We start from the raw sequence: 12,958 nt of genomic DNA on the forward strand, positions 1-12,958 counted from the left end.
GGGATCTCGCCGATCGACGTGACTCAGCTCCGAGTGACTGAAGCTGCCGGGGAGCTGGGGGAACATTTACAAATAATGTGAACAAACTGAGGGATGTTGGATATTGAGAGTATTAAAATATCTCCCCCCACCTCACCAAGTAAATGCTCCTTTTAGCAAGGGCAGGGTGTGAGATCTTTCATACCCAGTCCTTAGGAGTCCAGAACAGATTACTGCCACTGAGTTCAGTTTTAATGATGAATGCACTTCAAACAAATTGCGTTTTTTTAATGGATTTTTTTAATTTTTAAGGTATTTTGGGTACAATGACACAGGACATAGTGAGCCTGTTTATATATAAAGTTTTGAACATGGAGTGCGTTGGTGTCAATGAGGCTATTGCAGAAAGTGGAATTGAAAGGTCGAACTTTCTCAGCCAATGTTAGTTTGAAGAATCCCATCCCCCATGGGTGGAATGTTTTACGTGTGATCATTTGTGATGTGGAATATTGTAAAAGGCTGAGACTCATCAGTGGGACCCCATGTTCACCCAGTCTCTGGGATTACCTTGTGCTTTAGATTCTGGTCCCCTGATTTTCTCCCCTCCTTTTCTCAATGAGCTGACTCATCCCGCGGAACCATTCTACAGGCTCACCGTGAATCCCCAAGCTCTGAGAATCAGCGGTGAGCTCTGGGACTCCGCGGTGAGCTCTGGGACTCCGCGGTGAGCTCTGGGACTCCGCGGTGAGCTCTGGGACTCCGCGGTGAGCTCTGGGAATCCGCGGTGAGCTCTGGGAATCCGCGGTGAGTTTTGGCTACAAAGATCACTGCCACAGATTTGGGTTGACAAACCATGTCGTTTCTCAATGGACACTGACAGCTGGCAGTCCAGACCATGTGCTCACTGACAGTAAATAGTCAACAAGACACCATAAGGATGAGATGAAATAAGTTGGGAGGAGGCTCATGTGGACAATGGCATAGACCAGTTGGGCCAAATGGCCTGTTTCTGAGCTCTAAAATTCTATGTGGCGGCCGTGCCGACAGCTGCCTGGGCCCTAAGCTCTGGAATTCCCACCCTAAACCTCTCCGTCTCTCTACCTCTCTCTCCTGCTTAAGATGCTCCTTAAAACCTACCTCTTTGACCGAGCATTAGGTCACCTGCCCTAATATCTCCTTATGTGGCTCGGTGTCAAATTTTGTTTTAACAATGATCCTGTGAAGGGCCTTGGGACGTATAACTACTATAAATGCAAGTTGTTGTTGTTTAAAAAGTTAAGCATCTCTGCTTTAATAGGAGGTGACTGAGAGGGGACTCTATAGAAGTATCGAAGATAATAGATGGTACAGTAAAGCAAAATCCCGAGACCACTACTTCATGGTAAACCATGTCAGGAGGACCAACACTTGCACAGATGCCAACTGGAGTCAGGCAAATTTAGGATTAATGTCAGGACATCCTCCTTCACACAAAAAATAACCAACACTTGAAATGGAAGAGTAGCAGAGAGGGAGAGAGCCTTGAAGTTATTTAAGAGACTGATGGGGAGGAGACCATAGTTCTTTCTAGGTGGATGAGCTAAGGGGCCAAATGACCTACATCAGCTGTATTTATCTTGACATCTTGTGATGGCAACTGGTAGCAGTTGGATCAATGAGTGAATAATTTAGGTGGATTGACGTCTGGAGGCTGAGCTGAGGTGTTAGGATACCCAACGCATTGTTCTGAGGAAGCTCAGTAATCTGTTGGAGGCAGAGTGATGATCTGGATGAAGTCTTCATATTTCACAATGCCGTTCGGGGAAATATTTGCTTCTCTTAGGAGGTCGTCAACTGTAAAATTGATTTGCACAATTTAGTTCAACATTTATATTTTCTAATTCTAATCTTTGTTTCTATCACTGTGTGAAATATAATCAATTCCACTTATCAAAATGCATATCTGTTTTGGTTGATTTATTGAGACCAATGTTTTCTCCCCCCCCCAGTTTTCTCCTCCTCTCCCGAAGGCATTGACTCCTGTTGGAATGTGGTGCCAAAGGCACTGGTCAAAAAAGTACAAGCCCATGGCATCCAAGGGAAAGTGGCAAATTGGATCCGAAATTGGCTCAATGGCAGGAAGCAAAGGGTGATGGTTGACAAGTGTTTTTCCCCTGTAAGGCTGTTTCCAGTGGGATTCCGCAAGGCTCAGAACTGGGCCCCTTGCTTTTTGTGGTATATATTGATGATTTGGACTTGAAAGTGGGGGGCTTGATCAAGAAGTTTGCAGATGATACAAAAATTGGCCGTGTGCTTGATAGTGAGGAGGAAAGCTGTAGCCTGCAGGAAGATATCAATGGACTGGTCAGGTGGGCAGAAAAGTGGCAAATGGAATTCAATCCAGAGAAGTGTGAGGTAATGCATTTGGGAGGTGCAAACAAAGTAAGGAAGTACAAAATAAATGGGAGGATACTGAGAGGTGTAGAGGAACAGAGGGACCTTGGAGTGCACGTCCACAGATCCCTGAAGGTAGCAGGACAGGTGGATAAGATGGTTAAAAAGGCATATGGGATACTTTCCTTTATTAGCTGAGGCATAGAATATAAGAGCAGGGAGGTTATGCTAGAACTGTATAAAACATTGGTTAGGCCACAGCTTGAGTACTATGTACAGTTCTGGTCACCACATTACAGGAAAGATGTGATTGTACTAGAGAGGATACAGAGGAGATTTACAAGGATGTTGCCAGGGCTGGAGAATTTAAGCTGTGAGAAAAGATTGGATAGGCTGAGGTTGTTTTCTTTGGAACAAAGGAGGCCGAGGGGAAATTTAATTGAGGTATAAAATTATGACGGGACTAGATAGAGTGGATAGGGAGGACCTATTTCGCTTAGCAGAGGGGTCAGTGACCAGGGGGCATAGATTTAAAGTAATTGGTAGAAGGATTTAGAGGGGAGCTGAGGAAAAATGTTTTCACCCTGAGGGTGGTAGGGGTCTGGAACTCACTGCCTGAAAGGGTGGTAGAGACAGAAACCCTCAACTCGTTTAAAGTGTACTTGGATGTGCACCTGAAGTACCGAGACCTACAGGGCTACGGACCAAGTGCTGGAAAGCGGGATTAAGCTGGATAGCTCTTTTTCAGCCGGCACGGACACGATGGGCCAAATCGCCTCCTTCTGTGCCGTAACTTTCTATGATTCTATGGATGGTCCATTGATGTCCTCTGTTTTCTTGCTCAAGTGGCCATTGTTTCAGGAATGTAGGAGAGGGGACAGGGACGAGGTAGCAGAAGACTCCTGGCCTCCGTGGAACCAGCTACTGGTGGCATTAGGAGTGGATAGGGTGTCAGTTATGGCTCAGCGGTTAGCACTCTTGCCTCTGAGTTGGAGGTTGTGGGTTCAAGTCCCACTCCAGTGACTTGAGCACATAATCCAGACCAACACTCCCAGTGCCATCTTAAGAGAGTGCTGTGCTGTTGGAGGTGCTGTCTTTTGGATGAGATGTTAAACCAAGGCCCCGACGGCCCTCTTGGGTAGATGTAAAAGGTCCAATGACACTTTGGAAGAAGAGCAGGGGAGGTTGTCCTGGCCAATATTTATCCCTCAACCAACATCACCAAGACAGATTGTCTGGTCATTTATCTCATTGCTGTTTGTGGGATCTTGCTGTGTGCAAATTGGCTGCCACGTTTCCTACATTACAACAGTCACTACACTTCCAAAAGTACTTTGTTCGCTGTGACATCCCGAGGTCGTGAAATATGCTATAGAAATACAAGTTCCTTCAAAAAGAAGAGGCAGTTTTTGTCATTGTTCCTCACCTTCCTTGTTGGTCAGTTTCTCCCCGAGTTGGGTTAATTTGGCCCTCAGCTCAGACGCCGTTATGAAGCCTCTTTTCTGCTTGTCGGTCATCAACATGGCTTCCAGGATCTCTTTCTGTGGATCCTCCTGCTGAGTTTGCTGGTGAATGATTGCAAGGAACGTCGAGAAATCCAATTCCCCACTTCTTTCTGGTGTGTAAAAAAAGAGACGTGAGATGGAATGTGAGCAGCTGCCTCTCACCCAGCTCTGTAACTACCTCACCTTCCCTTACAGCCTCTCCATCTTATTATGCTTGAAGTTATTTTCCCCTTCTCCCTACACGCACTGTCCAGCAGGCCTTGCTTTATGGGGATGAGCAGCAGAATTCCAACTCCTACCCCTGCTGAAATTGGCCCAGTTCAGCACCAAAGAGTCCACCTGGGACCTCCTGACCAGCTGTGGCTCAGTGGGTCGCACTCTTGCCGATTGAGTCAGAAATTTGTGGGTTCATAGTCCCACTCAAGAGACTTGAGCACAAAATCATGGCTGACAGTCCCAGTGCAGTAGGTGAGGGAGTGCTGCACTGTTGGAGGTGTCGTCTTTCAGATGAGACGTTAAACCAAGGCCCCGCCTGCCCTCTCAGGTAGACGTAAATGATCCCATGGCACTATTCAAAAGAAGAGCAGGGGAGTTCTCCCTGGTGTCCTGGCCAATATTTATCCCTCAACCAACATCAATCACCAAGACAGATTACCTGGTCATTATCTCATTGCTGTTTGTGGGATCTTGCTGTGCACAAATTGGCTGCCACATTTCCTGCACTACAACACTTCAAAAGTACTTCACTGGCTGTACATCTCTAACTCATCCTCGACCCATCATTGATTTATATCATATGTTCTGTATTTTTGTTCCCTCAGTCCCATCCCCCCCTCTGAAAATAGCGGCCTTTACCAGGGTCTAGCTCCCTGGCACTGGCAGCTTTTGGCTACCTCTTCCAAGTAGCTATTCGCCATCTGTGAGCCTACGTGGCAAGTGTCAATGGACTATTCTACAATGGAGGCATCACAGCCAAACCCAAAGTCGACACAACCGCAACTTTCCAGCAGGAATCAGGAGAGGGCACCCTGGCTGATTTTTCACCTCCTTACCCCCAGGGGGTGCTGAAGGCCTTTGCAGCCTCAATTGCTGAACTGGTTGAGATCGGCTAACTCACCCCAGACCAGGAATTAAACCTGGTACTTTCTGGCCTGTATGACTCAGTACCACAGGAGGCAGTGCCTTAACCTATTGAGCCACTGGGGGAGTTTCAAACATATGCTAATTTAAAAAATGTCTAGCAAACTTGAGGTGTCCCTGAAGTCTAATATTGTGCAGAATACATACATTTTACAAAGTTCAACAGTTACTGCTTTTGGTCCTATTTTCAGATTAAGGCCATAAAACCCCCCCCCAAAAAAAGCGCGGGTTAACTTCTAGAGGAATAGAATTATAAAGTAGAGAAGTTATATCACACTTATTCTGGTCTCCATATTACAGAAAGGATATGGAGGCACCAGAGAAGGTGCAAAAAAAGATTTACAAGGATGACACCAGAACTGAGAGGTTATAAACTACCAGAAAAGACTGAACAGGCTGGGACTCTTTTCTCTGGAAAAGAGAAGGCTGAGGAGTGACCTGATAGAGGTCTTTAAAATTATGAAGGGGTTTGATAGGGTAGACGTAGAGATGTTTCCACTTGTGGGGAATCTAAAACTAAGGGCCATAAATATAAGATAGTCACTAATAAATCCAATAAGGAATTCAGGAAAAACTTCTTTACCCAGAGGGTGGTCAGAATGTGGAACTCGTTACCACATGGAGTAGTCGAGGTGAATAGCTTACATGCATTTAAGGGGATGCGAGATAAACACATGAGGGAGAAAGGAATATGAAGTAAGGGAGGAGGCTCGTGTGGAGTATAAACACCAGCATGGACCAGGTGGGCCGAATAGCCTGTTTCTGTGCTGTACATTCTATGTAATTCTATGTAAAAGTTGCAGTTACCTATTTTATGATGCAGCAGGTGTCTCTCCACCTCTCCCGGTGTGGGTCTGGTGCCCAGGCATCGCATCACTGTGATCAGGTCTCCAGCGGATATCTTGCCTTTGCGAGTCTTGTCATACAGGGAGAAGCACTCCTTGAATTCTGAGGAAAGCAGATCGGGCATGTCATGACACATAGGGTCGCGTCAGTGTAAACTGCTCTGAGATGTCTCCCTGCACATGAGGAGTGTTACGGAAATGCAAGTCATTATCGTTATGCCATTTAAAAAAAAAATTCGTTCATGGGATGTGGGCGTCACTGGCGAGGCCGGCATTTATTGCCCATCCCTAATTGTCCTTGAGAAGGTGGTGGTGAGCCGCCTTCTTGAACCGCTGCAGTCCGTGTGGTGAAGGTTCTCCCACAGTGCTGTTAGGCAGGGAGTTCCAGGATTTCCACCCAGCGACGATGAAGGAACGGCGATATATTTCCAAGTCGGGATGGTGTGTGACTTGGAGGGGAACGTGCAGGTGGTGTTGTTCCCATGTGCCTGCTGCCCTTGTCCTTCTAAGTGGTAGAGGTCGGGGGTTTGGGAGGTGCTGTCGAAGAAGCCTTGGCGAGTTGCTGCAGTGCATCCTGTGGATGGTACATACTGCAGCCACAGTGCAACGGTGGTGAAGGGAGTGTAAAATAAGGTGTATTATTCTGCTGCTAAGGTAAAGTTGTGTTTAACTTTAAAGCTACAAAATCTGATTGCTGTAAATTCTAGGGTCATTTAGAGCTTAATTGCTGCAAGTGAGGGAATTTTTGCAGATTGGCAGATGCTTGTATATTTACAATTGCAGGTCAGATGAAGCCAGCATGAAATTACAAGCTTTCTTTTCCTTTTTTAATGTACCTTTAGACACTTTGAAGCGTGATGTCTGCAGTGTGCCAGATGTAGTACGCATATACTGGGGATTGAGATTAACGGTTTCTAAGGGTGGGTTTTCATGCTGGGGTAAGTCTTTACCTGTACGGAACTTCCCCTGCCCCTCTGGTTTTCTCCCCTCTCCTCCTGAAGTGTTGACTCCAGCTGATTGCATTAGAGTTGGGGCAAGAGATGAGAATCCTCCCATTCCCCTCCCCCAGGCTGGGGACACTGGCCGTTTATACTTCCCGCACCTTTTCCCTGGCTGAAATCAGCTGACTCTACACGGACCAGGATCAAACTGGGTGCCCTCCTGGATTCACATTTTTAAAAAATGAATCCTTTTGTGTATTTGGGTGATGAGAGGGCCTTTTACGAGTGTGAAAGATTATATTCTTACTTTAACCCTAACATCCCTCCACTTCTCAATTCTCAGCTGGCAGGGTGTATCGAGTGTCCTGTATTCAATAATAAATAACCTCTGACAGCCATCAAAGAGTGTGGAACAAAGGTTAGCCTGAGACAACCTGATATGGGACTGAGCTACAAAGCTGCCTCTGTTCAGCCTTATTAAATGTCTTTGGATTTAATTGTTTCTGTTGGCGTGTCTATAAGAAATATGATAAACGTATTGTCCTCTTTTCATTGTGTGTGTTTTTCCCCCAATTCTTCTCTCCTCTTCCTGTCCTGAAGGTGCTGACTCTCGCTGGGGCTCAGTTCCAAACAGCCCCTGGGACCCTTCCCCACTGACCAATTTTCATGTGGATCAAGGCTTTGGCATTTAGTGGTAGCATTCCTGCCTGTACAGAGTTCGAACCCTCGCTCCGGAAACTCCCGGCGAGTGGAGACCGGAGCACCGGCTTGGAATTCTGGGTTGAGATCCCGCGGAATACTCTGGTCCAGTGGCTATGGGTGCAGTCGCCCGCACCCACCCATCAACACCCCCCCACCCATCAACACCCCCCCACCCATCAACACCCCCCCACCCACCACCCCTTCCCCACCCACCACCCCCTCCCCCACCTCGTGTGGATTGTGGGAGCCCACAAAACCCTCCCGTCCAATGGGCTGGTGTAAAGTTGGTTACGGCCAACGGAAGGAGCATTCACACCGCAGCCTGTTGGACTGTAAATCAGCCTGCGAATCCTTCCCCCACTTCACACTGTTCTCTAAGGGAAGAATGCAGAGAAACGCTTTAAAAAAATTGTCGTGTGAAAGGTTGGAGCTGGCTACTTGATCAGAGCTGAGCCCAGTCCTATCTCAGGCTGATATCCGGCACACATGCACAGGGGTCACTGGTTGGAGTCAGCAATGGAACCCCAGCTGATTTATTTGGGGGAGTTGGGGGGCACTGTAGGCAATATTTCCCTGGGCCTGTGCCCGGATTTATCTGGGTGCTGCGATTATTGGGAAATTAATTTAAATGGAGGAAAATCAGGTGTGTTCACTGGGGTGTGTTCTGACCCATGCCATTTCCCAATATTCACCTTGCCCTGGTGATCCTCTGATCTTCGACACAGACCCAGGGACATTTCCCCTTTTGGACACTAAATAATGCCCTGGCTGACATCAGCTAACTCACTATAGACTTGGGATCTTCCTAGAACGTGTTTTTAAAAAATTGATTCTCTTGTATATTTAATTGCACCTGCACTTTACCGTGTCAATGTTTCTGAAACTGCTTCACGGAATGAGTTATTTTTTGATGTGTTCTTGAGTGTTGTTCTATTGGGCAAACAGCAGCCATTCTGTGACCCACCAACAGCAATGAGATGAATGACCAGTTAATCTGTCTCTATTGGAGTTGGTTGAGGGAAAAATGTGGACCAGGACCTCAGGAGAACTCCCTGCTCTTCAAAAATGCAGTGGGATCTTTAATCTCCTTGGTTTAATATCTCATTCTTACCCAGTCTGGATTATGTGCTCAAGTCCTGACGTGGGGCTCGAACCCATGACCATCTGACTCAGAAGCGCTACCAACTGAGCCAAGTGGACACTGTAAGCTGACTAGTTCAATATGAAAGGCCACCTCCTGTTTTAAGCTTGCACCTGGCAGAGTGTATCGAGTGTCCTGTGTTAAACAGTAAATATATCCTGACAGCCATCAAAGTATGCGAAACAAAGCTTTTTGACATGGGACCGAGCTACAAAGGTGCCATTACTCATCCTTGTTGTCTGTTACAGTTAATATCCGTTTGAGTCCCATTCACCCATCACTCCTGTGCTCACTGACCTACATTGGTTCCAGGTCCATCAATGCCTCAAATTTGAAATTCTCATCCTTGTGTTCAAATCCCTCCATGACCTCGCCCCTCCCTATCTCTGTAACCTCCTCCAGCCCCATAACCCTCCGAGGTCTCTGATTTCCTCCAATTCTGCCCTCTTGTGCATTCCCGATTTCAATCGACCCACCATTGACGGCTGTGCCTTCAGCTGCCTCGGCCCGAAGCTCTGGACTTCCCTCCCTAAACCTCTCCGCCTCTCTACCTCTCTCTCCTCCTTTAGGACGCTCCTTAAAACCTACCTCTTTGACCGAGCTTTTGGTCACCTAACCTAAAATCTCCTTCTTTGGATTGGTGTCAATTTTTATCTGATTGCACTGCTGTGATGCTTCTTGGGACATTTTACTATGTTAAGGGCACTATATAAATGCAAGTTATTGTTATGATTGTGTGTGTGTGTGTGTCCTACATTTGATACAAAATATTACAAAAACACTATTTCTTTTTCATGTGTTTTGTTTCAATGTTCCCATGCTCCTGGGATTCAGGGTTATTAGAAATGCACTAAGGGAATAACGATGGACCAACAGTCTTCTCCTGCCTGAAACTGGTACGATGCTCCTCTGCTGATTTGCGCTGGGATACCATTCTATATAAAATAGCTTCTCTTCAGTACCTCATCAGAGTGGCCAGTTGCCGTGAGCAAGGCTGGTCACTGATTATTGGCAGATACCCAAGCATAGAGGGCATCACTCGCCAAACCCATTCGCCCAATGTCCACACACTGTAAGGCGATTGGGAGTGACTTTTACCTTGCATGGACCAAGGGGCAGTGAAGCCAATTGTGGCATCATTATCAGGCGCACAACCCCCGCACCCCCCCCCCCAGCTCAGAGCAGCTAGCTCGACCCAGTCACCCTGCTGTCTGCATGGCTCCATATCACACCATGTGCCATCTGGAGAGGTTTAGGGTTCATTTGCATTAAGCTGTGGCAGCACGCTACATTCAGAACAAACGCATTGTATATTGAACCAAATGGGTTTCGAGACCCTCTATCCGACGACTTCCATTTACACGGCACCTTTCGGATAATGAAACGTTTCCCCCAAGGCATTTCGGAGTGATGCGTAGTGAGGAGGAAGTAGGGGAGAGGTTAGGGGGTGTGGCTGAGGGCGCAGTCAAAGAGGAAAGAGTTTTGACTCGGCTTCTGAAGGGGAGGGCGGAGGAGTTTGGAAGGAGAGTTCCAGAGTTGAGGAGCTGTGGGGGCTGAAGGCTGTGCCACCGATGGGGGAGTGGAGGGAGACGGGGACCCACTCAATAGACCGGGAGTGCAGAGGGTACATGGTGGGCCGTAGGACTGGTGGGGACTCCAAAAACCTTCGAGAAATAAGTAAACAACCACACTTACCATATATTAAGGGTTATACTCACCATGGATTTGATCTTGGGTGAGAAATTTGGCCTGTAAATTGGAGGAAGAGAAAATTATTGCATAGCCTTTCCACATTAGGAATTATCTCGAAAGCAGTGGGATTATCCTGGTGTTCCTTTTTACCATGTTCTTTTTTTGCTGTCTCCCTGTTTTCGTCTTTTTCTCTTTGACGATGTGTGTGTCTCTCTCTTCGTGAGTCAGAACTGCTCGACTTACCCTCCATCTATCTGATTATAGTCTAAAGTCCACCAATCCTCGATGAATAATGCTCAGTGGATGCAATAAATACCCTGGTCGCTATGGTTACAGGAATAGGCTTTCCACAGGGTCAGATTCCAACTATCAGCTGTTAATCCATCTGGCACATGCACGCACACATGCACAGATACACACATACACACACACATATACACACATATACACACATGCACACACAAATACAAACATACACACACAAATACACATGCACACACAAATACAAACATACACACAGATACACACACAAATACACACAGATACACATAGATACACACATACACACACATGCACAGATACACACACAGATATACACATGCACGCACGCACAGGTACACACAGATACACACATGCATGCACAGACACACACAGATACACACGTACGCACAGATACATACATAGATACACACAGATACACGCATGCACAAATACACACACAAATACAGGTACACACAGATAGACACACACAGATACACACAATTATACAGATACACACATATTCACACAGATACACACACGCATGCATGCACAGATATACACAGATACACGCGAATGCACGCAGATATACAAGCACAGATATATGCACGCATGCGGACACACACTGATGCACATGCACACACATGACATGCACACATATGGCACACACAGATACACACACACACACACACACACGTGTCAATTGTTTGTGTGCTCCTACAGCTTGACAGTGAGTGAGGTCAGAGCCACTCACCTTACATCAATCTTTCTCTTTGTGATGTTTAAATCCATTTTTTCCTCCAGTTTCTCCCCTCTTCTCCTGAACTCTGACCCTCGTTGATGCAGTCCCACATTTTACAGCAGCCCTCAGTCCCTCCTCTAAACGACCACTCCTCGTCTGCGAGCCCAGAAACTGAAGCCTGGATTTTCCGCTTGAGCTGAGCTTGCTTCGGGCGGATTGTAACGCTTTGTGAACGATAGAAATACGTTATACGGTTTTTGTTGTCTTTTGCGTAATAGCAGCAGGGGGGGGGGGAGCAAGGGAGGCCCGTTAATCCCTGACAATCAGCGTTGCTGCGGGCAGCGGAAGGCCCACTTAATTTCTAAGGGGCTGGAGAGCTGAAGAAATTAATCACAGGGCAATTGGTTTCACAGGCTAGGATTAAATTAAAACAATATTTCTAACTCCTTCAGGTGGCATGAGAAAGGAAAGAAAGAACTTGCATTTATATAGCGCCTTTCACAACCTCAGGATGTCCCAAAGCGTTTTACAGTCAATCAAGTACGTTTGAAGTGTAGTCACTGTTGTAATGTAGGAAACACAGCAGCCAATTTGCGCACAGCAAGATCCCACAAACAGCAATGAGATAATGACCAGATCATCTGTTTTAATGATGTTGGTTGGGGGAATAAATATTGACCCAGGTCACCGGGAGAACTCCCCTGCTCTTCTTCGAAATAGTGCCATGGGATCTTTTACGTCCACCTGCGAGGGCAGACAGGGCCTTGGTTTAATGACTCATCTGAAAGATCGCACCTCTGACAGTGCAGCACCCCCTCTGTACTGTACTGGAGTGTCAGGCTGGATTGTGTGCTTAGGGCTCTGAAGTGGGGCTTGAACCCACAACCTTCTGCTCCCTAGAGACTTCTGGCCAAGCTGTGCTGAGGTCAGACCCTCAGACCGGGCCCTCAGACCGGACCCTGAGACCGGGCCGTGAGGCCGGACCCTGAGGCCGAACCCTGAGGCCGGATCCTGAGACCAGGCCCTGAGACCAGGTCCTGAGACCGGACCCTGTGTCCAGACCCTGAAATCGGACCCTGAGGCCTGCTGCAGCTGATCTCCTCCCCTCTCCTCCAAGTGGGTACCCAGCAGAGACTGGGGAAGCCTACCTAAAAAAAAAAATGACCCGGACCTCAGAAAGTTGACCAGGGTTGGGTGTCACGTCCTTGCAGTGGGTGGAAATCCCACCTCATCCCGGAATTCTGCATCACAACCCAACCCAACCCAACCTCATCATGATACTGACTTTCTATCAGGGATCCCTTTGTAATAACTATGAGTTGGATCTTTTTTTTTATTCGTTCACGGGATGTGGGCGTCGCTGGCAAGGCCAGCATTTATTGCCCATCCCTAATTGCCCTCGAGAAGGTGGTGGTGAGCCGCCTTCTTGAACCGCTGCAGTCCGTGTGGTGACGGTTCTCCCACAGTGCTGTTAGGAAGGGAGTTCCAGGATTTTGACCCAGCGACAATGAAGGAACGGCGATATATTTCCAAGTCGGGATGGTGTGTGACTTGGAGGGGAACGTGCAGGTGGTGTTGTTCCCATGCGCCTGCTGCCCTTGTCCTTCTAGGTGGTAGAGGTCGCGGGTTTGGGAGGTGCT

The 12,958-nt window shown here is 47.3% G+C and overlaps 1 protein-coding gene across 1 annotated transcript; it reads right to left on the reverse strand.

Moving 5' to 3' along the window:
• Positions 1 to 254: 254 nt before the first annotated feature.
• LOC137301597 (calmodulin-like protein 4) lies at positions 255 to 10,588 on the reverse strand. The gene is made up of 5 exons (XM_067971148.1): positions 10,469 to 10,588; positions 10,345 to 10,375; positions 5,805 to 5,945; positions 3,779 to 3,967; positions 255 to 1,812 (listed from the first exon to the last, which is right to left on the reverse strand). Exons 1-5 carry the CDS (start codon positions 10,469 to 10,471, stop codon positions 1,715 to 1,717), a joined length of 462 nt encoding a protein of 153 aa, XP_067827249.1. The 5' UTR covers positions 10,472 to 10,588; the 3' UTR covers positions 255 to 1,714.
• Positions 10,589 to 12,958: the final 2,370 nt, after the last annotated feature.

The sequence above is a fragment of the Heptranchias perlo genome, chromosome 34 (genome assembly GCF_035084215.1).
Source record: "Heptranchias perlo isolate sHepPer1 chromosome 34, sHepPer1.hap1, whole genome shotgun sequence".
In the NCBI taxonomy this organism is placed as follows: domain Eukaryota; kingdom Metazoa; phylum Chordata; class Chondrichthyes; order Hexanchiformes; family Hexanchidae; genus Heptranchias; species Heptranchias perlo.